This window comes from Mchenga conophoros, linkage group LG20, assembly GCF_057382185.1.
Source record: "Mchenga conophoros isolate Kocher_MC1m ecotype Shallow Benthic linkage group LG20, M_conophoros_male_GT1.1, whole genome shotgun sequence".
Lineage (NCBI taxonomy): Eukaryota > Metazoa > Chordata > Actinopteri > Cichliformes > Cichlidae > Mchenga > Mchenga conophoros.
The window spans coordinates 4,534,813-4,556,934 of record NC_140545.1 but is presented as its reverse complement, the minus strand read 5'-3'; the positions used below and the strand labels follow the sequence as shown (position 1 = coordinate 4,556,934).

Below are 22,122 nucleotides of genomic sequence, written 5' to 3'. Positions count from 1 at the left end.
CTGCTGATTGCAGCTCACAGCACTTACCTTAAAGAGCTTGATCTACAACATCTGTGATTTGTTTGATGAGAGACTGCAACAACAAACAATAGCAGCAGCAACAGCAGCAACAGCAGCAGGGGCAATTAGCCAACGTTAGTTAGCCAAGTGTCGCCACTACAGAGAGTAGTACAACAGCTGCAGTGCCACCTGTATATCGTTTGTTATATAGCTATAACCGAGAGAACCACGTTTGGTATAACGCTGTCATAAATGATGGACTTCAGAATAAAGAGAGTAATCGTTGCCGGGATGCTCAGACTAGTGTATGTGAGAGGCACTCAGCATGACAGCATCCTTCTTCATCTTGGGGTGAGAACAGTTGGGGGGTTCTCAAAGTTCAACCGGTAAAATATCGTCACCCACTGGCCAAAACTGGAAACATCCAGCGACACTGGGAGTCCTCTGGATGTCTATTCTGTAGCAACACTTGGTCCATCTTCATCCTTTAGCTCAGAAAATTAGGATAGAATTCAAATGGGGACAAATTAATTTACGGTTAAATAATTTAAGTGTTACATTATAAAGCATATTGTAAATAAAGACAGAAATGGAAGACTACAATTTGGCAGTTACTATATCAGTACAAAATGCTGACAGACCATTTATTTGCACATACTTTTTGCTTGAACTGATAAACAGCTTGATACTATGCTGCATAAGAATAAAATATAATATATATAATAATGACTTTTTTGTGTATTGTATAGATATAAACCTAGTGTAAATACACAAAATAAAATAGAATAGAATAGAAAATAGAATACAATGTTTGTCTGTCACTGTTATAGTGTTTTTAAACATCTCACTTAAGCAACAATAGTAAGGTTTCGCAATAGAATAGAATAGTACAGAATGGTCTGGATACTGGAAAATACTCTACTTTTATGTTTCGTTATTGCCAGTGAAATTGTGAAACAATAAGAAAGTATACAAAGTAGCTATATACTTTTATAGAATATATACTTTTATAAAATGTAGAATAATAACAAAATTCAATAGCAGCAATATGGAAAAAACTATAAAACTGCTTAAGAATAGAATAGAATAGAATAAAAAGATTACTATTTTGTTGTTACAAAGGAAATTGTGAAAGAAATAAAAAAGTAACTGGAGATATTCATAGAATAGCATCAGTAGAAGACGTTCTTATTACAATTATAGAATAGAATAGAATAGCTCTTTAGACACTTTAATCATAACAGAGTAACTATATACATTTATAGAATAGGAGAAATTTTTACTAGAATTGTTTTATTATTATTAGAGTAGAGTACAGTAGAATATTAACAGTGAAACTGTGGATTACAATACAAGAGGACAAAATAGAATAGAATACCTCTTTCAACACTTAAATATACAGAAAGAGCTGTGGAATAATAACAGAGTAAATATTTGTAGTTATTGAATAGCTGCACTATAAGAAGTTTTTATTATAATAATTTTTTAGCATAGAATAGAATAGAATATTATACTGCTGCTGACACTTTAATAAGCAGTAGAGGCTATGATACAGAGTAGAGTAGAACACATCTTGTAATAATTGAATTTAGGGTAAGAACTATGGAATACAACAGAATAGAATATCTCGTTAGACCCTATAACATACAGTAAGGACTTTAGAATAATAGCAGATTAACTATATGCATTTATAGAAAAGCTGCACTAGGATATATATATTTTTTGTCATTATGTTTTAGATTGGACTGGACTAGACTAGACTAGAATAGAATAGAAAATGTGATCATATGCAACACTAATTCTAGAGTACATTAAAGGTAAAAAAAAAAAAAAAGAGACATATAACTCTTCAAGTGAGATGATCACAAAATTAACACAGTTTAATCCCATATAATTGCCTCCACTGGGCTGCTGTCCACTCCACACCTGCACATTATGTATTTGGAGAACTGGAATTATTTATTTAGTTTAGTTTAATTCATGTCGGGTAGAGTTAACAGTTATGCGTCCTGTGCATTTAATGCTCATTAGTTTTACTGTTAAATTCAGCTACATCTGAAGCCACAAGTTTGTTTATTTTTTCTCAGAACAAATATGAGTTTTGCTTTTAGAATATAAAACAGTTTTTTCTTTCCTAAATAAATGTGATGCTACAAAACTTTAATTTATTAGGGGTTATTGTCGTTTGAATGAAAATTACTAAGTTGATTTATTTTGAAATTGGAATTAACACGGAGCCATTTTGTTTAATTGGCTTAACACTGTTTAATTTTTCAACTTTTCATGTGCTCACGTTTGAATTTAATTGAGTGCCAAGACTCTACCTTTTTCAGAAAGGTGCACCGTTTCATCTGAACACTAGAGGGAGCAGGTCTAAAAGGAAAACATTGGGTATAATTCACGCTGTAATATCACTTTACAGTCTCCCACATTTACTTTCTTAGAGGATTAACTTTGTGTGAAAAACATTTATTTAAGGTTAAGTGTGAGAATGATTAAACTTACGCAATTCTTGCCAAGTGGTTCAGCTGACAGAGTCTGCAATGTGTGACAGGTAGCGTCTTTGTATCAGTGATTTGTAATACATCTCCTTGGTGACACCTAAACAATGGAAGCAGGTTCAGAAAGGGCTCACACAAAGTAAATTGGTGTGGCACAAACCCAGCTGGCAATCCCCTGCGGTACCATACCCCTGGTGAAAAGAGTCTCATTTATCTTGGCAAGGCTCAGTAGAGAAAGAGGCTGCTTCGAGCTTCTGGATTCTTTTACCCAGGGGCCAACAAATGGCGCCCTACAGCTCTGGGCTCATATTTCGCCTTCTTGGTGGCTTTCAGATTACGCCACATAGGTAGGAGCAGTTATGGAGCACAAGCCGTTTACTGTAGATGCTCTGACTTTCTTTGAAGGAAAGTTATGAATTATTAATGAACTGTTACAGTGACCATCATTATGAGATGCAGTAAGCATAAGTGGCAACAATTTCACAACTGTTTCAGGGAGTTTTCTTGCCATTGTGCATTTAGTGTGTGTTAATAATTTCATAATAAAGCATTTAAGTGAAACAAAATTAAAACTTCAGAATAACTTTTCAAACTATATTATTTATTACACGTTTCTGCAGACTTGTACATCAACACAAGACCTCGTCAGATGCGATACATTGCACATACAACAGTCTTACCAATGCTTAGAGCAGAGCCTCACTAATGTTACAGTAGCTCATTTACTCAGTAGAGGACCTAATTCACTACAACTCACGAAAAGCTGAACAAAAATCTCTCACACAGTTACACAGACAAAAACACAAGGACCAACACTATTCAGGAACTAAAGCAGAGATTGAAGATGAGCTGAACTGTGACTTCACTGGGACGTGCTGTCCCCTCCCTACGCCACAGACTTAGACCTTAGATGTCAGTGGTGTTTCTCTCCATCTTCTCTTTAACAGGGTAGGCAACCTAGTGTGGCGTATACTGTATGTGTGAGGATTATATATGAGCAATGAACACACAGAGGCCCAAGGAGGAAGACCAGCTCAGATGGGGTGTCTGAAGTTCTGGCCAGCAAAACGGGCCTTGTCGCCAAGCTCCTCTTCAATCCTAAAAGACAGTGATCATGGTTGGATAAAGTGGACTTCCATGTAACTGTAAAACAACAACGGTAATGTGCATGTTTTTAGAAGGGACTCACCTGAGGAGCTGGTTGTACTTGGCCAAACGCTCAGATCGGCAAGGTGCACCCGTCTTGATCTGGGAAGGAATAAAGACACATAAGAGCAAGTCTGTAACATGCAAGCAACTACCTGACTAAGTGTAAAGTCAGCTTTGAAACAACAAGATATAGTTTTACCTGTCCAGTGCAGAGACCAACCACAAGGTCAGCGATGAAGGTGTCCTCTGTCTCTCCAGAGCGGTGGCTGACCATCACACCCCAGCCATTGCTCTGGGCCATCTTGCAGCTAAAAGAGAAGACCCAATAAGCCAACTAATACTTTTATGTAAATGAGTGGGATTGTGTTGCAGTGCTGTGGACACTCACGCCTGCAGAGACTCTGTGACGGAGCCGATCTGGTTGACTTTAAGCAGCAGGCAGTTGCAGGCTTTGTCAGACACAGCCTTGGAGATGCGTTTGGGGTTGGTAACGGTGAGATCGTCACCCACAACCTGGATGCTGGTACTGGCTGTGAATTTGGTCCATGCCTCCCAGTCATCCTGGTCAAAAGGGTCCTCAATGGACACCACTGTTAGGATAGGAATTAATGATTCAGTCAATAAAAGGCTAATCTGACAGGGTTTTTTTAAATACAGAAACCTAAAACCTTAAATTGGTTATTCTCTTTGTTGGCCACTTGGTGGCAGCAGAAACAAGTTTGTAACTGCTCCGCTTTTGACGACAGTGTACAATGCATTTTGCAGATGCATGGCATGTATGATTCTCTGCATAGACATGCAGAGCATATCTATACATCATTCATGTGCAACAACTATGGATAGAGTTGCAACAGGGCATTATGATCTGATGAGGATTCAAATGTCATGGAGCAGTACTCACTGAATAAAACAAAACAAAACAAACAACGACAAAAAAGTATCTACTTAAAACTCACCGGGGTAATCTTTGACGAAGCTCCTGTATAGGTCAGCCAGCTTGTCGGAGGAGATGTAGCGGTTAGGGTCATCGGGAGACTTGAAGTCCAGATCATACTTGCCGCCCTTGTAGAACTCAGAAGCAGCTACATCCATGCCAATGACGATCTTATCGGAGTAGCCGGCCTTAGCGATGGCATGTTTCAGCAGCTCCAGAGCTGATAAAACAACATACAATAAAAGGGTGACTGCATTTGTCGACAATTAAATCAAAGTTTTCATTCTGAAAAATGAGTCACCACTGAAAGCTCTGCACAACTAGGACAGCTGCCATATCAGCACATTGACCTGACACTGGAGGCTCATGCTAGCAGTACTGAGTTGAGACCTTAATTTAGAAACCGTATGTCAACTTCAGCAGTGACATAAGTGGAGATACTTTCCTGGAAGCTCTAAGAATTCAATGCTTTCAAGACACACCCTTTAGGAATATTCAAGGTGTACAGTAACAACTTTTGACTCTAAATGTTTGCAAAGATAACCATTTACTCTGTGTGAAATAACTGTTATAGCTGATTACTTCTCTAACCTTCTTTGTTCTCAAGGATGTTGGGGGCGAAGCCACCCTCATCTCCTACATTGGTGGCATCCTTTCCGTACTTCTCCTTGATGACATTCTTCAGGTTGTGGTAGACCTCAGCACCAATACGCATGGCCTCCTTGAAGCTGCTAGCACCAACGGGCAGGATCATGAACTCCTGCATAGCCAGCTTGTTGCCTGCATGGGAGCCACCATTGATGACATTGAAAGCCTGAAAGGAAGCAGAGAGGACCAGCTTTTAGCCTAATGCAATCATGGATGAATACAATGACCCTTTGAATTAGATATTAATGGTCTATGAGGCCTATTGATCAATAAAGTGTAAAAGGCCTTGGATAATTGTGCTATGACGCTCACAGGAACTGGGAGAATGACTTCAGGATTGCCAGCCAGGTCAGCAATGTGGCGGTAGAGGGGAACGCCCTTCTCTGCAGCACCAGCCTTGCACACAGCCAGGGAGACGCCCAGGATGGCATTAGCACCAAACTTAGCTGCAGGATAGTAAACACAAATAATTCACAATATAATCTATACTGTCAAGACATAGCTTGTGATGTTCTCCATTGTTTGTGGAGAGCATTTTTGGATTTTTGAGGTTTAGACACTGTTTAATTAAAATCTCCAAACACAATATATGCAATTCCATACTGAAAACTTTCAGGAGGTTACAAACAAATAACCATCACTGGAGCAGAAATACTGTTTAAATGGTCCTATGCACTGCCCAATATTTACCAAAAATATCTTTAAATATTTTTATTTATACATGTGTCCTCACAAAATATTGTAAAGTACACTGGTATCTTACACTTGTTTTCAGTGCCATCCATGTCCAGCATCAGCTTGTCGATCTTCTCCTGCTCCAGAACGTTCACATCCTGGATTAAACACAACATGACAGGTTTAATTGGACTGGGTGGGGAAAGAGGCTGAACTTAAACTGGTTTATTTCTAAATCAATAGTTCATTAGATCACACTACAAAGATGTTAGAGTAATCAAACCATGTCAGTTATTTTACTGAAGTTCTGCTAGTATAGACGGGTTTATAGATGCTTTGGGTATATCATGAGGTTAATGTAGAATTCAGTCACAACAAACTGTTCAGTGCATACAGTTATGCATTTCCCAGTTACTGCTACCAATAACACACTTTTGTGTTTTCATTTACTGCTGCATTTCTAACTTCTTAACACAATTCATTTGACACTAGAACACAGTTATATTAGTCAAACAATAAATGGTCCTACCTTGCTAACCAGTGCAGGTGCAATAGTTTTATTGATATGGTCAACTGCTTTTGAGACACCTGCAAGGAACAAGCAGACCATGACTGACTCAGACAGAAGAAGACCATGCAGAGTAGGCGAGACAGATGACCACAGAGCATCCAATTGTATGAGACAGTGTGTGAGTGAGCAATTAGTGGTAAAATGTAATTTACCCAGTGATTATTTTGCTCTTTTATTTTTTTCCCTTTATTCTTAGATCTGTGATCATCTGCTTGTGCCCGACGAGGTTAGTTTCCAAAAGCCAAACTCATTTTTCATGCTGCTGTGCACGGCAATATGTAAAGAGTCACTCCGTTACTCCACACTTTATTTACCTGGTTACATAATGCAGGGGCCAAAAAATCATTTATATATTTAACTGCTCTTTTGACTCCTAACAGGAGGGAGAGAGATGTAGGAATCAGAAATGAAGTAGTAAAAGATGAGGAGCGAGAGAGCAGAATGTAAAGTGGAAATGGCACAAAAGATTGTAAAATAAATAGAGATGTCTTACCTTTGCCCATGTAGCGTGTTTTATCATTGTCACGGAGCTCCAGAGCCTCATAGATGCCTGTGGAGGCACCGCTGGGAACTGCAGCCCTGAAGAGACCTTGGAGACACAGAGGACATTTCACATTTGTTACTTTTAAGTGCTATTTCACGTCACAGATATTCAACAAAAGATTGCCTGGACTTTGACATATGTTGAAATCTGATTTCACCATTATACCATACTTCCTGACTTTGGGTTTGTGCTTTCTACATGCTGTCTTCACAAAGAGGAACATGTTTGTTAGGACAACAAGTGCAGAGGAGGGGCTACTTGGTACACAAGGGACAGCAGTGAGTATCAGCTAAAGGCGTCTCCTGCTCCAAAATGAAATAAACCATGTTGGGAGGAAGTTGTAACGGCTGTGCTGAAAAATCTGTGATGTAACAGGCAAAGCCAGATGGCCAACTGAGCATGTGCAGTGCATCTGTGGGATGATAGCAAGCCACACCCATATATAAGAGGATAGCCATTTCAGATTCACCCAAGTGATTGGAAATTGGAGCAGAGCAAAAAAATCTATTCAGCTTGCTCAGTGAAGCGGCAATGATGGTGTGAGTCTGAGGGGATTTAGGGCTTAGCACAAGAGGACACAGCCACTGTCAAGGCAGTGAGTTCAAGCTTAACGAATCATCTGCATCAAGACATCACCTGGATGCTTTTGGGGAATGCTGCCAAATATCCAGGTCACATTATTAACAGCTTTCTGGCTGAACACAATAAAAAGGAGAGCCGTAGAGAAAAGCAATGAATCAGCAAATCTTCAAGTACCTACAGTAAAAGTGAATTCCTTTTTTTTTGTGCCAACAGCCCATCACACAGATGGCATGATGGGCAACAAGCATAGTGGGTTATCTAATATGACTGTGAAGCTGGTTACATAACAGTGCAAAAACACATCTCGGTTACTATGACCGACATACTCTGGGTGCAGCACGCTCGCTTTGGTCTGTGCAGTTAATGATGTCAAAACAAGTCTGGTGGACTTAAAAGGGCCCAAGAAGAATAAGGGTGCTATTTACAGTAAACTGGAGCACGTAGCAACCATCCAAAACTAATGAAGAGACAGAAGGGCAGCAGAAGAGGGCAGACAATCTATTCAAACCAGTGCATTCAAGGCAGCGTAGCCGGCTTCACACATTTCCGTGTCAATGACCATTCAGGTTGCTTCGTTAAAATTCTCAGGACATTTCACTGGGTTGAGCTGTTCCTTTATTTGAGCTCTTATAACAGAATAGCTTGCCAAAAAAAACTTCAAACCCTTGCCAGGCCCTTTAGTTAGTTAAAATAAAATTGATCTCAACCTCCAGCATACGTGTGGAACAGTGCAGCGTTTGGATGCTTTATGGTCAACAGCTTAATTATCTTAACTGGTACACAATAAGGAGAGGGACGTGAACTGTAGATTTAATTTCCCTGACACCTGTACTTTACATAAAATGAAGATTCAACTCAACTTGCTGGTTTGCCAGAAGCACCTACTGTATGAGCTACAACTGCTTCCAAACAGGAACCATTACAGTAACAGAGCGCTGCAGAGGCAGTGTGACTTTACAGGAGCTATTTTCACACATCCATCATCTGATCTGATCCAGCGAGGGCCACTCTGAAGACGGCAACAGTGTAGGTTACCAAGTTGCTGGTCTGACTGCCTAAATACACACGTTAGCAGACAATAATTTCATGTGCAGGTTATACACGATTTCAATTTACCTGTTAAACACATGCATTTGAAAGTGGGTTTATGAGTCCCCCTTTTACGTCACCAGACTTCCTGAAAGGATTACTCATAAAATGTGGTCCATCAAGAGGCTACAAAGCCGGCCTAGACTGTGAGGCCCCCTCCACCATGCTTTAAAGCTGGAATAAGGATTTTGTATTGGGTGTTCATCGTTCTTTAACTCCTAACGTGATATTTTTGCCCAAAAGTTCAACTGCTGTCTTATGTGCCAACAGAACATTGTGCCAGAAGGGTTGTGAAACATGCAGGTATGCTTTTGCAATCGTCAGATGTGGTTTTTAGCAGGTTGTAGAGATTTTGTACATCTTTATTCATAAGGTGGGGGCACCACTACAAGCCCCACTCAGTCTCCTTTCCTTACTTGGAACAGTTGTTAGGAAAACGTTTTGCTTACTTTTTCCAGCATAGCCTATGAGTCAGTACTCATACTATAATATAGACATGACAAGTGCAGCTGTTTGCATGTGGTTCACAGCCAAAGGCTTCACAATGTCTTGCATTTAACTGTAGATGCACGTTGGGTTGTGAGCCGTGCCACCACTGACTAGAAGATCAGGTTTTACAAGCTGCAAGGTATAAAAGAACCTTTCTCTTCTTAAGCCTTTAATTCATATAAAATGAGTCCAAGAAAGCATGTAGTTTATCCATACAGTACCTTTCTTAGTGTAAAGATCAACTTCCACAGTGGGGTTGCCACGGGAGTCAAAAATCTCACGAGCGTGGATCTTCAGGATAGACATGATTCTGGATCTGCAGAAGAAACAAATGTAAGAGGGATTAGTGTAGGACTCCTTCACAGGTCAAGCAGACGGGCCCCTTTAGAGCTTCTACTTACGAATTAAAGCGTTGAGTAGAGAGGTGGCAATAAACTTGGGATACACGGCGACACACTCACAATAACAAGTAAATAATCTGAAGATGGATTTCAGAGAAAACAGCAATAAATCTTCTCGATGGTTCTCTAATTAAGTATATGGCTGTGCAGACCACCTAAACTGATGTGTACTGGCTGCGAGGGCAGAGGTAATAGCAGACAGGCGTGGCTACTGCAGTGAGGAAAATCTGTATGGGTTCCTTTAGTTTACTTATTACATCAGACTATAAAACAGCATTGCAAAATGTTTGCAAAAAAAAAAAAAAATCCCTGTACGTGACAATAAGAGAGTGACCTAGCAGAAAACCTATTTGACTTCTTTTTGTTTCTTTTGCTTTCACTGCAATGATATTACAGGCACGAGATGTGGTCTAATCTCATGGAGCCTTTCATTATCTCGTGAAATTTCAGGAGCAGAGGTCAGAGAAGGTTTTAAGAGAGACTGTTTGCCCATGATGCCTGCAGCACTATTGATTTACATTGGTTTTATCCAACGTGGCCCAATTCCAATTATTGCCTTGCACATCTGCACATACTGAGTGCCTGAATGAACTCCCGAGTTCAGCCTGGAAAGCTGTGTCAGAGTGCAGAAACAATGGAAAATCCTCTGTCCCCAGAGATCTGTGTGGAAATTTACCAGAGGTGACAGTGATGAAGCACAATTGCATGCGCCTACAAAAAATCTTTAGGTACATAAAATCATTTATATAACTTCTGGGGACCTTTTGACTAACCAAATTAAAGATTTATGCCATTTTAAATAGGCATGTCGCTGGTAAGATTTCCTGTGTTTTACCAGCATGTTAGTTTTTTTTTTCTTCAAAAGGTTAATATTTCTCGAGTTACACAAAATGCTATCAACTGGATAATCCATCAATTATCATCCATCCTCATGCAGGCTAAATACCCTTTGGGTTCTTGACAGCTAGTCATATAGAAAGTATATTTGATATGACTTCATACATTTTAGCCTTCTTGGAGCAAATAACTAATCATCATATTTGTAGCTACCAAAAATTCTGCAATATAATAAGCAGTGGATGCCACGTGAATAGCTAATATTTGGTAATCTTGCTGTTTTTGGTGCACGGTCATTGCAAACTCCGGGAGCGAACATGTAAGCTGAGAGTATAATGGCACCTGGAGAAAAATGAATAATTAAGGATTGAAACTTGATGTGTGTTGCAAGCCTCCTACATATACACTAGTCTGAAACCTGAAAAAAACTTTTAAAGCTGCATCAGTAATCTTATAACCTACCGAGTGAGTGATTCATAAAAATACTACGAGGCTACAGAAATGACTCAAATTGACTTGAAGGGGAAAAATGAGACATTAAAGGTCGTGTAATCCTGCTACACACGGTAATTTTCCTTTACTCGGTGGACACACCTCCAGTCTGCTGCAAGCAACTGGTAGCTTACCCACAGCCTCAGCCAGCGTAGAATGCTTGAAGTGGCGCACGTTTGAGGTTATCAGGCAAAAACAGCCCTAAAAGTGATTCTTTAATAACAAACAGCAAACACAGGCTGCAGGAAGCTGGGCTTGCAACATGACGCCCTGTTCCTCCACACACTGCAGCTCTAAATGGACAGACATCTCGCCAGCTGACGGCAGTGGTTTAAAAATAGACAGTGGGCTACAAACTGCTCCAGCCTGTGAGCCACCGACCCATCAATGGGGTTTAATGAGTGGGCGTATAAATGGGAAATAAGCGCCCGAAGTGTAAGCTAACACAAGGACAAGACTTCGAGGATATCAAGGATGAAGAGCACTCTTTAGACTATGATATGAAAACTAAAAAACTTTATATTAATAAACGCTGTCATTAGAATAGGCCCTTTAAATCACGAACATCATCATAATGACTTAAAAGTATGAATAAAAAGCCAAAAGAGATTGAAATGAGTTACCTTTCCGGCCTAACTGTGTGCAAGGACGAAGCTGTCTCTCTCTGGTGCGGGCAGGCAGAGAAGGCGCTCGTGACGCTTCGGGTTGGATGATAAGCGAATGGAATCAGGAAGAAACTGAGAAACGGCGCAACGCCATTGGCTGGAGCTCACTCACGAGTGCAGACGGTTGTGAGAGGCGACGCACGTTCACCACCGTCAGGAGGCAGACCTTGAAAATGAAGAGGATGCGGATTTGTTTTAAAACCTCAGCATCACCTTAATAAAATCAGCATGTAGACAGTCAACGATAAAGTGTGCGTTTCTAATAGAGATGTCTATTGGGAAATTTATTTTTTATTTTTTATTTTTTATTTTTTGCGAGAATGAAAGAGTCGGTTGCAATGCGGAAAGATGACGCAGAGATGAGTACGTGCAGAAAAGCAGGCAGGGATCTCCGGTGGGGTGTTTCGCTGCTGGACACGTCACTTACGGTCACATTTCCTGGCAACGACTTTTCCCCCACAAGGATTTCATAAATGAATGGCAAATTTGGGGCGCATGCATTTTACACAAGACCCAGTCCACAGTGAGCCATCGTGCGGGTTACAGAGACTGCAGCAGGCACCTCAGAATAGAAATGGTAATTCACCATCAGGGCTGAAAGTCTTCTTACTTAACTATATAGAATTTTTTGAAGATTTTATTAGTCCTGGCACTGAGTTAGAAGGTGTAAACTTGGATATCCACAGTATACATTTAAAAGATTGGCTGCACTAGTTATCAATATCAAGACTGCAGTAATGAATCACGGCATGAATGAGTGAGTACCGGGTTTCCCCCACACGTCTGTGCTGTGACTCCTCGTCATTTCACGACGTGGGTTCATGCAGCTGCGCAGTGGAGGGAATGCAGCACCCATGACAGATCAGAGCGTGATGGTGAGAGCCTGCTGCAGTGACCTTGAGACGGTCAGTGTGGCACTCATGTGCAAGTGCGCCATCTGCTGCTCAGATACTGAACAGCAGATATTTTCAGTTGTGAATGACATTTATTTACGTTAGATGGAAGGAAATTGTATCCAAGAAGACTTCAAATTCTAAAATAAAAAAAGTCTTAAGCCAGCCTTTATTTAAAAAAACAAAACAAGAAAACATTTTACTTCCAAGCAGCCAGTAATTTTTTAAAAGAAATCTTGAGCAGTAGTTTTCCAGTCTTTCAGAAGGCATTTACATTTTTTCCTTTGGACATTGGCTGCTTTTTTAAATTCATTTTCAGACCCACTCTTGCACCTTATCATTTCAGATTAGTATTTTTTGTTTGTTTGCTAAGTCAATTAACACTAACCCATCATTCAAGCATAAAAAGGTACCTAAACCATGCTGTTCACCTAACTTATCCAGTACTGTGTTTATATAACACACGTGGAGATACAGAAATTCTTTTATTGCTGCCATATAACCTGCATCAATATAATTGCATTAATAACATTCTTTACAGCATTATTCCATTTAATAATATTTCTCACAGTATTGATATTGCATTAAAGTTGTTTATTGAAGATGTTCATTTAAGGATCCTTCCATTATGTTAACTTTTATTACAGGTACGGCCAGAAGTATTTCATACACATTGCATAGTATTTGTGCTCATTCAGAGTTGTTGCTTAGTCTACAGAGGGTCTTAAGCTTTGTGAAGCGCGATGTCTTCACAATCTATTGTGTTAAAGACTAGAGCATAGAAGGATAACTGCAATACATGCTTACAATACACATATAATCTAGAAATGTGCCAGGCCTGAGGCCTTAACTCATTTAGCTTCTAACTGCATTTTAGTCTACTTGGTAACAGATGACCGGAGTCAACAACCAGCCCTCAGAGACCCTGAAGGCTTGAAGTTATTGCCTTGTTTGGAAGGTGTTATAGAAATGAGAAGTTCTAGGTCTGTTTATAGCCATCTAAGATGTACCATTTACTTTAACTAACGTCTTTAACCTATTTTACGCCATGGAGGGGCGGATACCTCACTGCTTTAAAAGTGTTCTCAACATGTATTTTTGTCAGAAGACATATGCTGATGTTTTCTCTCCTGTGTGTTAATAAACTCATCGTTTGATTGCACTTTTCTGGGGCCTCTGTGGTTTGTTTCACTGCTCTGCATTGATTGATTTCGCGACACACACAATTTAGCTAGAAAACAATATTAGATTGTATCTTTAGGCACCCTGTTACTAGCAGCCTGTCACAAGAACACACCATCACTCCATGCATGGGAGCTGGAGCCCAAAACATAATGTGTTTCCATTTCTTCTGCCGAATCTATAAAAAATGCCCAAGATAACGCAGACTGCGTTATCTTGGGAGAAGTAGCTAGAAGCGGCTAACACTTCTTCTAACAAAAAAGTGTTAAAAGAAAAAAAACCAAAAAAGTGTTAGCCAAAAAAACATAGCTTATCTCAGCATGGCTTGCAGACAACTGAGTATGAAAAACATCTGGGAGTCATGTCATCAAGAACTGACACAGGACCTCAGGGATTCATGACCCTTCAATTGATCCATCTACTGTTCACTGAAGCCTCATCAGAAACGGTCTCAGTGGAAGGGTGACTGTCAAGAAGCTGTTCTTATGGAAGTCAAGCAGGGCTGAGGTATGCCAAATTACACAAGAACTGGGCTAAAAAAATCAGTAGCCACAGGTCTTATAGTGAGATGAATCAAATCTGTTCTCAATATATACCAAGAAAGTCGAGAGAGCTGACAGCAGTGAATGTCTGTAACCATCTGTAAAACAAGGTGGATGCCTTGTCATGTAGTGTTGGGGATTTTGTCAAAATTGGTAGAATTATGAACACAGAAAGTTATTGTGCATTTATGAGCCACCGTGCAATACCATCTGGAAAGCATTAGATTTGCAACAGATTAATTTTTTCAGCATGAGAATGATCCCAAGCATGCAGTAAAAGCATACCATTATAGAAATACACACAATGGAAGTCTATAATTTATGGATAGGCCTCCCCCCAGAGCTGGACCTCGACATTATTGAAGCAGTGTGGGATCATCTAAAGGCAGCCAAAAACCAAAGAAGAGCTTTGGATGTGCTTCAAGAAGTCTGGAGAAATATTCCTGAAGACTGCTTAAAGTCAAGTAGAGTAGAGTTTTATTGTCAACCCAACAATATACACTCAAGTATACAATGGGACGAAATATCGTCCTCCTGGATCAAAGGTGCAAACTGAAAAAATAAAAATAAAAATTACATATATACAACTATAAAGAAATAAGATAAATTAAGAATAAGTACAACAGTATTGTGCCTGAATAGAAATAGAATAAGAAATAGAAAAGAATGAGAATAAATATATACAATAGTACACAGAATAAATACAATAAATGCAATAGTACAGAGACAGAGGGGAACAGTGCAATACAGAGTAGTGCAAGTATTGGAAGTGAGAGGAGAGTGTTATATAGTCCAAGAAGTGTCTGGAGAAGAGAGTCCAGTGTGGAGGAGGCAGCATGGTGTTCAGGAGCCGGACTGCTTGGGGGGAAAAAACTATTGCACAATCTCACCGACCAGCTCCTGATGCTGGAGTGTCATCTCCCGGATGGAAGAGGAATAAACAGTTGGAGGGAGGGGTGATGTCAGCCATGATGCTAGTGGCTTTACGAATGCAGTGTGAGGTGTAAATATCCTGTAGACTAGAGAGCTGCCAATAATGTGCTCAGCGGTCCCCACAAACCTGTGGAGGGCTCTGTGGTCGATGCATGGCAGTTTCCATACCAGACTGTGAAGCAGCTGGTTAGGATGCTCTCTATGGTGCCTCTGTAGAAGGTGTTAAGGATGGGTTTGGGGAGGCGCACCTTCTTCAGTCATCTCAGGAAGTGCAGTCGCTGGAAGAAATGACAAGAAACCTTGCCTATGAGAGCTTCTATGTTGCATAATAAAGGTGGTCACACCAAATATTGACTTTCAAGCTCTTTAGAATTGTGTTTTTGCCTTACATATTGTATTTGTATGTATGCTTGTGCATGTCTTAATTAACTGCTGCACATATTTCCATTTTCCAATATGAAGAAATGATGGTGGGTCAAGACTTTTGCACAGCACTATAGGTGTTTCAGTGAAAGCACCTGTAACAGTTCAAAGGTCATTAGTTTTCCTCATTTATCAGAAAATGCTCAAACTGTGAAACAAGACTTCTGTATACACTGATCCCTGAGAGGATAATTATGGGCACGATAATTCTTGAAAGAGTTAAAAAATGATTCAGCCATGACTTTTTTTTTAAGTCCAGAGGTGACTCATTAGTGTTTGGACAGCCAGGTTGTGATATTCTCCCTCGTTGACTGTTTCACTTCCTGTTTCCGTTTAGCTCTTCGATTCCTCAGAACTACTCAGCGGCTACTCAGTCCATCAACTTTGTTTAAAATCAACAGTAAAACCCAGAAACTCAAATTTTCTTCTCTAATAATAAATGGTGTATAACCTATGCATCGGTAACAGGTGTATTATTAGCATTTAGTTACAATTAAGTTCCTCAGAAAGGTTGATTTGTAATAGTTTTGCAACAATTGCAGCTTTTTAAAAGTTTATATTTGGTCATTAGGCCACAGTTTCAGTCTTAAAAGGGGAAGATGTGGCATTTTAGTGTGTGAAATGTGAAATGAGAGTAAGGTCTGTTTATTTACTTCCTGCCAAGAGTTAGATGACTTTGCCTTTTTATGGTAATGTGGCAGACTATTTCTTGATCGGGCGCAGCATCTCTACCTGTTGGTGGCATCTTGCATATATATGTCACAGAGGCTTCCTGTCCTCTCTCCTGCCATCTACCTGTGAAACGGTGGGAGGAAGCTGCACTGCCACTCTCTAGAGCTGCACCTGGCAGTGAGGAAGCGTGATAAGAGAACTGATGCTTTTGATCGTTTCTGCATGCCAGTTTTAAATGTTTTCCCACAACCTAAGCCCAGGCTCTCTACACTGTGAGGATAGTTCGCTGAAGAATGAATAAGAAGCTCATGAAGCATGATAGGTCTTTTGCTATTGTACTAAACCAGCTCTCTTGTACATTTGGCTCTATTTTGTTTCCTGTGAGCTGTTTTCATCCTCTGACTCCAAGAAATCCCTAGTAAAGAGGTGACCTCTGCAGTGACGTAGAATATCCACTGCTATGAGAAGAGTGAGATCTGTGGGCACGTCAGCAGTTTAATGTCTTCCAGACACACAATTAAAACAGTGTTTGTCAAACCACAGACTTGGCTAGAAGAGTGGTGTCAAACATAAGACCCGAGGGCCAGAATCTGCCTGGCAAAGACGCCAATCCAGCCCACTGCAGAGCTTTGGAAAATAAGAAGGAGGGCATAAACTTTTTTTTTAAACTTGTAATTGCATTTGAATAGATTTTGAAGCTTCTCCTACTCATAAAGACCTTCGATTATGGTCATTCATACTACACCAAAGTAATTAATTAACAGATAAATAACTAAATGACAGAAAATTTCCTGTTTTGTTTATTGTTTTCTTACCCTGGGTCTACACTAAAACAATCAGATATATTCTACGAATTAACTGATACTTTCTCTTTTTCTGTATATTTAAATATTTAGTTTTTACAATTTGAATCAATCAATTTCCTTCGGGGCCAACCTTCGGGATCAATAAAGTTTCATTGAATTGAATTAAATTGAATGCTGACACATTTCTTTCATTTACCACAGCATCATTTATTTATCATGTAGAAAAACGAAGAAGTGCCCTTCTTTTTCTTATATTCAAATACGTCAGGGATTAAATGTGTAGCTAAACTTCTTCACGCTGACAGAAAGGGGACTTTCACCAGTCACCGGTCACCGGTCTGGTCCGAGTTTGACATCTCAGGGTTAGAGGAAGGCATCTTCAGTTTTGCCACTGCTGAGCTGACCTAAATGAATTTGCTCAAGTGGAGCTGACTCAGACTGTGTTTGTACTGGGCAGCTTCCAGGTATGAGCGAGTGGATCTGTGTGAGCAGGGTTTTACTGGGGAAGAGCCTTCATGCTCAGTGGAGCCTGGCTGAAAATGTTAAATAAAGACTTGACGCCTTCGTTCTTCCTATACCGTGCTATTTCCTTGTGCAAAGGCCTGTTGATTCTTTCTACCATGTTATTTCCATTTGCACAGCTGCCCCATTAGCAAATATATTTTCACATAACTATCTCATACTCATTCAACTGTGTGGTTTCAAGTAACTTAACTTCCCCTCTTATCTGAGTTTGCATTTCTGTTTTGTTGTTTTTTATCTGATAGGCCAGTGTCTAAAAGGAATCCTCATTTTATTACCATTCTTCAAGAGAATGAAAACGGTGGTCATTTATTAATTTGCACAACTCAAATCAAATATTTTGCACGTCTTCACCTGCGCTACCTTGTTACACGTGAAGCAGTATGGCATGCGGGGCATTTTCTTGTCAAACACCTGACTTCTTTAAGATGATTATGCAATCTGAAAACGCGGTTAAAATTTTAACGGCAGAACAAGACACAGACCATTCTCTGCACACATATTTTACAACAATGTATGTGTGAGCTGAAGCCACAAATAGAGAGACAAAGTAAAGATGCAAAAAAGAAGAAGTCACAAGAAATAAAAGATAAAAATTAACATTAACATACTCCTATATCATACACAAAGGGTAGCATGTGGCCTTGCTCACTGCTGAACCGTCAAACAGCTGTTTCAACAGCATTAGAGAGCATTAGGTAGTCCTGATGCATGTAAAAAAGAAAGTACACCCTCTTTTAATATATCAGGACATAATGAAAATACAGTCTGGTCCTTACCAGGTTCTAAAATGAGTTAAATAAAATCTTCATGATGTGTTACACTGTGTCATTATTGATTTAACAAAACCTAGTGTAAAATGAAAAATAGCCATGGGAATAACTAAACGGTAAATGGACCAGTATTTACATAATACCCTTCTACTCAGTTTGAGCATTCAAAGCAGCTTCTACTACAAATCTAATTCACCTAATCACACACGCATTCATACAGTGCTTTTGTATATACCTAAGCATTTTTATCTAACATTCACATGCAGATGGATGCACTGGGTGCAAACTTAAGTTCAGTAGCATGTCTGAAGATGCTTCAACACATGGACAGGAGGAACCAGGGAGGAACCAAGGACTGATGCACTGATCTTTTGATTAGTAGACACACTGCCTCAGCTTATATGAGACACCTTTCCTGGTTCCATAGGAATTTAGAGGGTAAGTAGCAGCCATTGTGAGCATCTCTGTGAAATCAGAAGTGTTGGAAGTTTGCAGGTCTGAAGCATTCAGGTGTTGGTTAACACAATACCAACAAAAACAACAATAGTGACTTTTTTGCTTCCCATTAGTCTGGGAAGGGTTATAAGGGCATCATTCAACAGCCAGAATGTTTATTCATAAGTGGAAAACATTCAAAACAGAGGAAGTCCTCATGAATTCACCCCAAGGTTAGACCGTGGTCAGACGAACCAGCAAAAACACATAAAGAGCTACATTTCAGACTTTACAGGCTTCTGTTAGCATTTTAAATGTTAAAGTTCATGACTTTTGGAAAAAGACAAGTATGGCTTGTTTGGAAAAGTTCTCAGGAGGAAGCCTCTTCTCTCTAAAAGAGCATGACAGCATGGCTTAGGTTGGCAAAATTGGCAAATCTCAACAAACCACAGGGCTTGTGGAACAATGTCCTGTGGAGAGACGAGGCTGAGGTGAAAGATGTTTGGCCACAGTGCACAGCACCAGATTTGGAGAAAAGCAAACACAGATTATCACAACCCCCCTTACAGCAGCTGTCACGGAGGTGACATTAAACTCCCGTGTATATCTATAACTATAATTTTTCAAGAAATGTGAAACTGTCTATCTGAGAGCTACAGCTCGGCTGAAATTGGGTCATACAACAGGACAATGATCCCAAGCACAGCAGCAAAGTGACAACAGAATGACTGAAAGAATCAGATTGCTGCAATGACATAGTCAAAGTCCAGACCTCAACCCGATTGAGATGCTGTGGTGGGACCTTAAGAGAACTGTGCATAAACGAATGTCTGCTAACTTTGATGAACTGAATGAACGCTGTGAAGATGAGAGAACAAATTTCCTCCACAACAATGTGAGAGGCTGATAAAGTCACACAGAAAATGTATTGCTGCTAAAGTGTTTCTGCAAGCTACTGAATCGTTTTTAACACTGCTTCTGCATTATGGTTTCATTTTTTTAAAATAAATAATGTAAAGGTGGAATAGATCATATGTTGTTGTTCATATAAACAGCTTTAGGACCTTAAGTCATCTGTAAGGACAAGATGATTTTAAAAAAAAAAGTATTGATATGTACAGTAAAACCTTTTTCACGTGACTGTATACACAGTAAAGTCAAAGTTAGTGGTTACAACTAACCAGCAGGTCCTCAGGTTTGTAACCTAACGGCGGGCTTGTCAGGAGAGTTTGAAAACAGGAAGGAATATGCGTATCTGAAATGTCAAGTGCACAAAGATGCCTGCAGTTTTATCCCATATTTAAATAATTATACCCAGAATAAATGTGACTTTGAAGCTTTTTACTTCTTCACTCCCTCCATGTACAGATTGTTTACAGCCGAATCCTTCATGTCACCCTCTCCACATGTAAGCTTTAAATGACCAGCTTGCTCTGGACATCATTACATCATTAGACTCCAGTACCGTAACAACTATTATTTACCTCAAGGCAATGATAAACCTAGTGATTTACTGTGGCAGAGGACAGCTTTGCTTCATTTCTGAGCCTTGGCGTGTTTAAGTAAAGACCTGAGGGGCTTCGTATCTGTGGTTTTTTTTAATGATCTCAGTGTTTGTCTGAGTAGAAACCTCCCCAGCTACTTCACCCGTAAAGGTCAATTCCGTTTCCTCAACTATCTTTTATCAGCCTTTGGGTGTTGGTAGTCAAACACTGGAAACAACTGGTATTAATCAAGTGCAGGCCGTAAAGAGGTTGCGGACTGCAGTCCAGAGAGGAAGGATATGCCTGGAACAATGAAAGTCTTAAATCAAGGTGAGTCCTTTGATCACTTTGTAATTTAATCAGGTCTTGGCACACACGTACACACACACAGATTTACCAGTGCAGAGATCTGTGTCATTCTGAGGTCTCTTTTTCATCAGTTTTACTTCTCAGTTCTTAACTTACGTCACCTTATACTTTGATCTTAACCTTGTTCGACAGGTCAAATCCTGACTGTTTAAGAAGATCAATGGCAGCATTAGCTTAGAACAAAGACTGAAAACAAGGATAAACAGCTGCTCCGGCTCTGTCTAAAGATAACACAATGCATCATTTGTTTTTTGTGTTTTATCCATACAGGAAGCAAAGTTTAAATTAAAAAAAACAACAACTGAAGCTGAAGTTTTACAGGCCTATCATGTGCATGAATCTTCTCTGCACAGGGATAGAGACTTTCTGTGATCTCTGCACCATTTTACGACTCAAGGGAAGACTCTGTCTGGCCAATAGAAAGGTCTGTACACCCTTAGTTCTGCACAGATTAAAAAAAAATCCTATACGAATATTAAGTAATATTTTAAATCTGAGCTACACAGAATCACATATAAAGGTAAGATAAGCCCTTTCAGTAATGCTGAAAGAAAACCAGCAAATCCTTATTAACAAAAACAAAGACAATGGGGAGAAGAGGAAGTACCTTCCAACAGGAAGACGTCTCCTTCAAAGCCGAACTCGGAGAAGGTTTCCCATCAATCTCAACTGGCCAAAGTGAGGGTTAAAAGTGAAGAAAGAACTCAGACATATCTGCAGAAAGGTACAAGGGAATGCAGGGAAGTCAAAAGGCAATGCACAAAGTTTAGGAAATACAATGGCAGTGAAAGTGGGGCGAGTAGAAAGGAGCTCGGTGCACAGTGAGGGGTCATCAGCCTGACCTTGGTTCAAGGTCACTGGATCCAGTCCTAACTATAAGCTTTGAGAAAATACAAAGATTGAAGGCTAATCATAAGGAGAGTGGTTTCACAGAAGAAGACCCTGATATCTGAAGCCTCTACCTCCAGTTCTGCCTTTAGAAACTGAGGGCACCACCAACAAACCTACAATCTTTACTGGGACAATATGGTACTGTGGTGTCATTACGACATGACAGGGTCTGATCACTCAGGACTGTTTTATGCAAGGTGAATAATTATAGATTGTGAATATTAGAGGAGCTAATATGGGAGAAATATTGCCTCTCTTGCTAGAACTTTTACTGCAGCATTTTCAATCAGAAAGAAGCTTTTCAGGAAGCTACTGACAACCTGATAAAAGGGGAACTGCAATAGTTCAGCCTAAAAGTGATGAGTTTATGGACTCCTGTTTTTCAGCATCATTTGGCAACACTGAGCAGGATGAAAGGAGACAGTCCTTTACACTTTTTGAGTTTAGGCCAGCGCCTTTTTTCAGATCATTAGTTGCTGCTATCATCGCTGTCATGAGGTTGCAAGTCATAATGACAGATGCAAAAGACTTTATTAGCAATAACGTGCTGTACATTTTAATACTCAATGAAATAAAAAGAAACACTTAAATATTTACTTAAAAAAATCTACATTGTGCAA

At 39.8% G+C, this 22,122-nt stretch overlaps 2 protein-coding genes across 6 annotated transcripts in view; both read right to left on the bottom strand.

Moving 5' to 3' along the window:
- Positions 1–405, bottom strand: part of rerea (arginine-glutamic acid dipeptide (RE) repeats a) — a 133,528-nt gene extending 133,123 nt beyond the window's left edge. For 2 of the 3 annotated variants that reach the window (XM_085260630.1, XM_085260634.1), the window contains exon 1: positions 28–403. The gene's annotated coding sequence lies outside the window, so the exon portion shown is untranslated. Of the gene's footprint in view, positions 1–27 lie in introns of all 3 variants that reach the window. The other variant, XM_085260635.1, reaches the window with a different exon arrangement.
- A 2,676-nt stretch (positions 406–3,081) lies between these two features.
- eno1a (enolase 1a, (alpha)) lies at positions 3,082–11,679 on the bottom strand. 3 transcript variants are annotated; one of them, XM_085258527.1, is made up of 12 exons: positions 11,536–11,679; positions 9,404–9,498; positions 6,972–7,067; positions 6,793–6,851; positions 5,996–6,065; positions 5,545–5,678; positions 5,176–5,398; positions 4,607–4,804; positions 4,039–4,240; positions 3,850–3,958; positions 3,691–3,749; positions 3,082–3,599 (listed from the first exon to the last, which is right to left on the bottom strand). In XM_085258527.1, the coding sequence occupies exons 2-12, from the start codon at positions 9,486–9,488 to the stop codon at positions 3,536–3,538; spliced, it is 1,299 nt and encodes a 432-aa protein (XP_085114653.1). In that variant the 5' UTR covers positions 9,489–9,498; positions 11,536–11,679; the 3' UTR covers positions 3,082–3,535. The 3 variants fall into 3 exon arrangements, with proteins under 3 accessions (XP_085114653.1, XP_085114651.1, XP_085114652.1); XM_085258525.1 differs by lacking the exon at positions 6,793–6,851 and adding an exon at positions 6,437–6,495; XM_085258526.1 differs by lacking the exons at positions 6,793–6,851; positions 11,536–11,679 and adding exons at positions 6,437–6,495; positions 9,584–9,720.
- Positions 11,680–22,122: the final 10,443 nt, after the last annotated feature.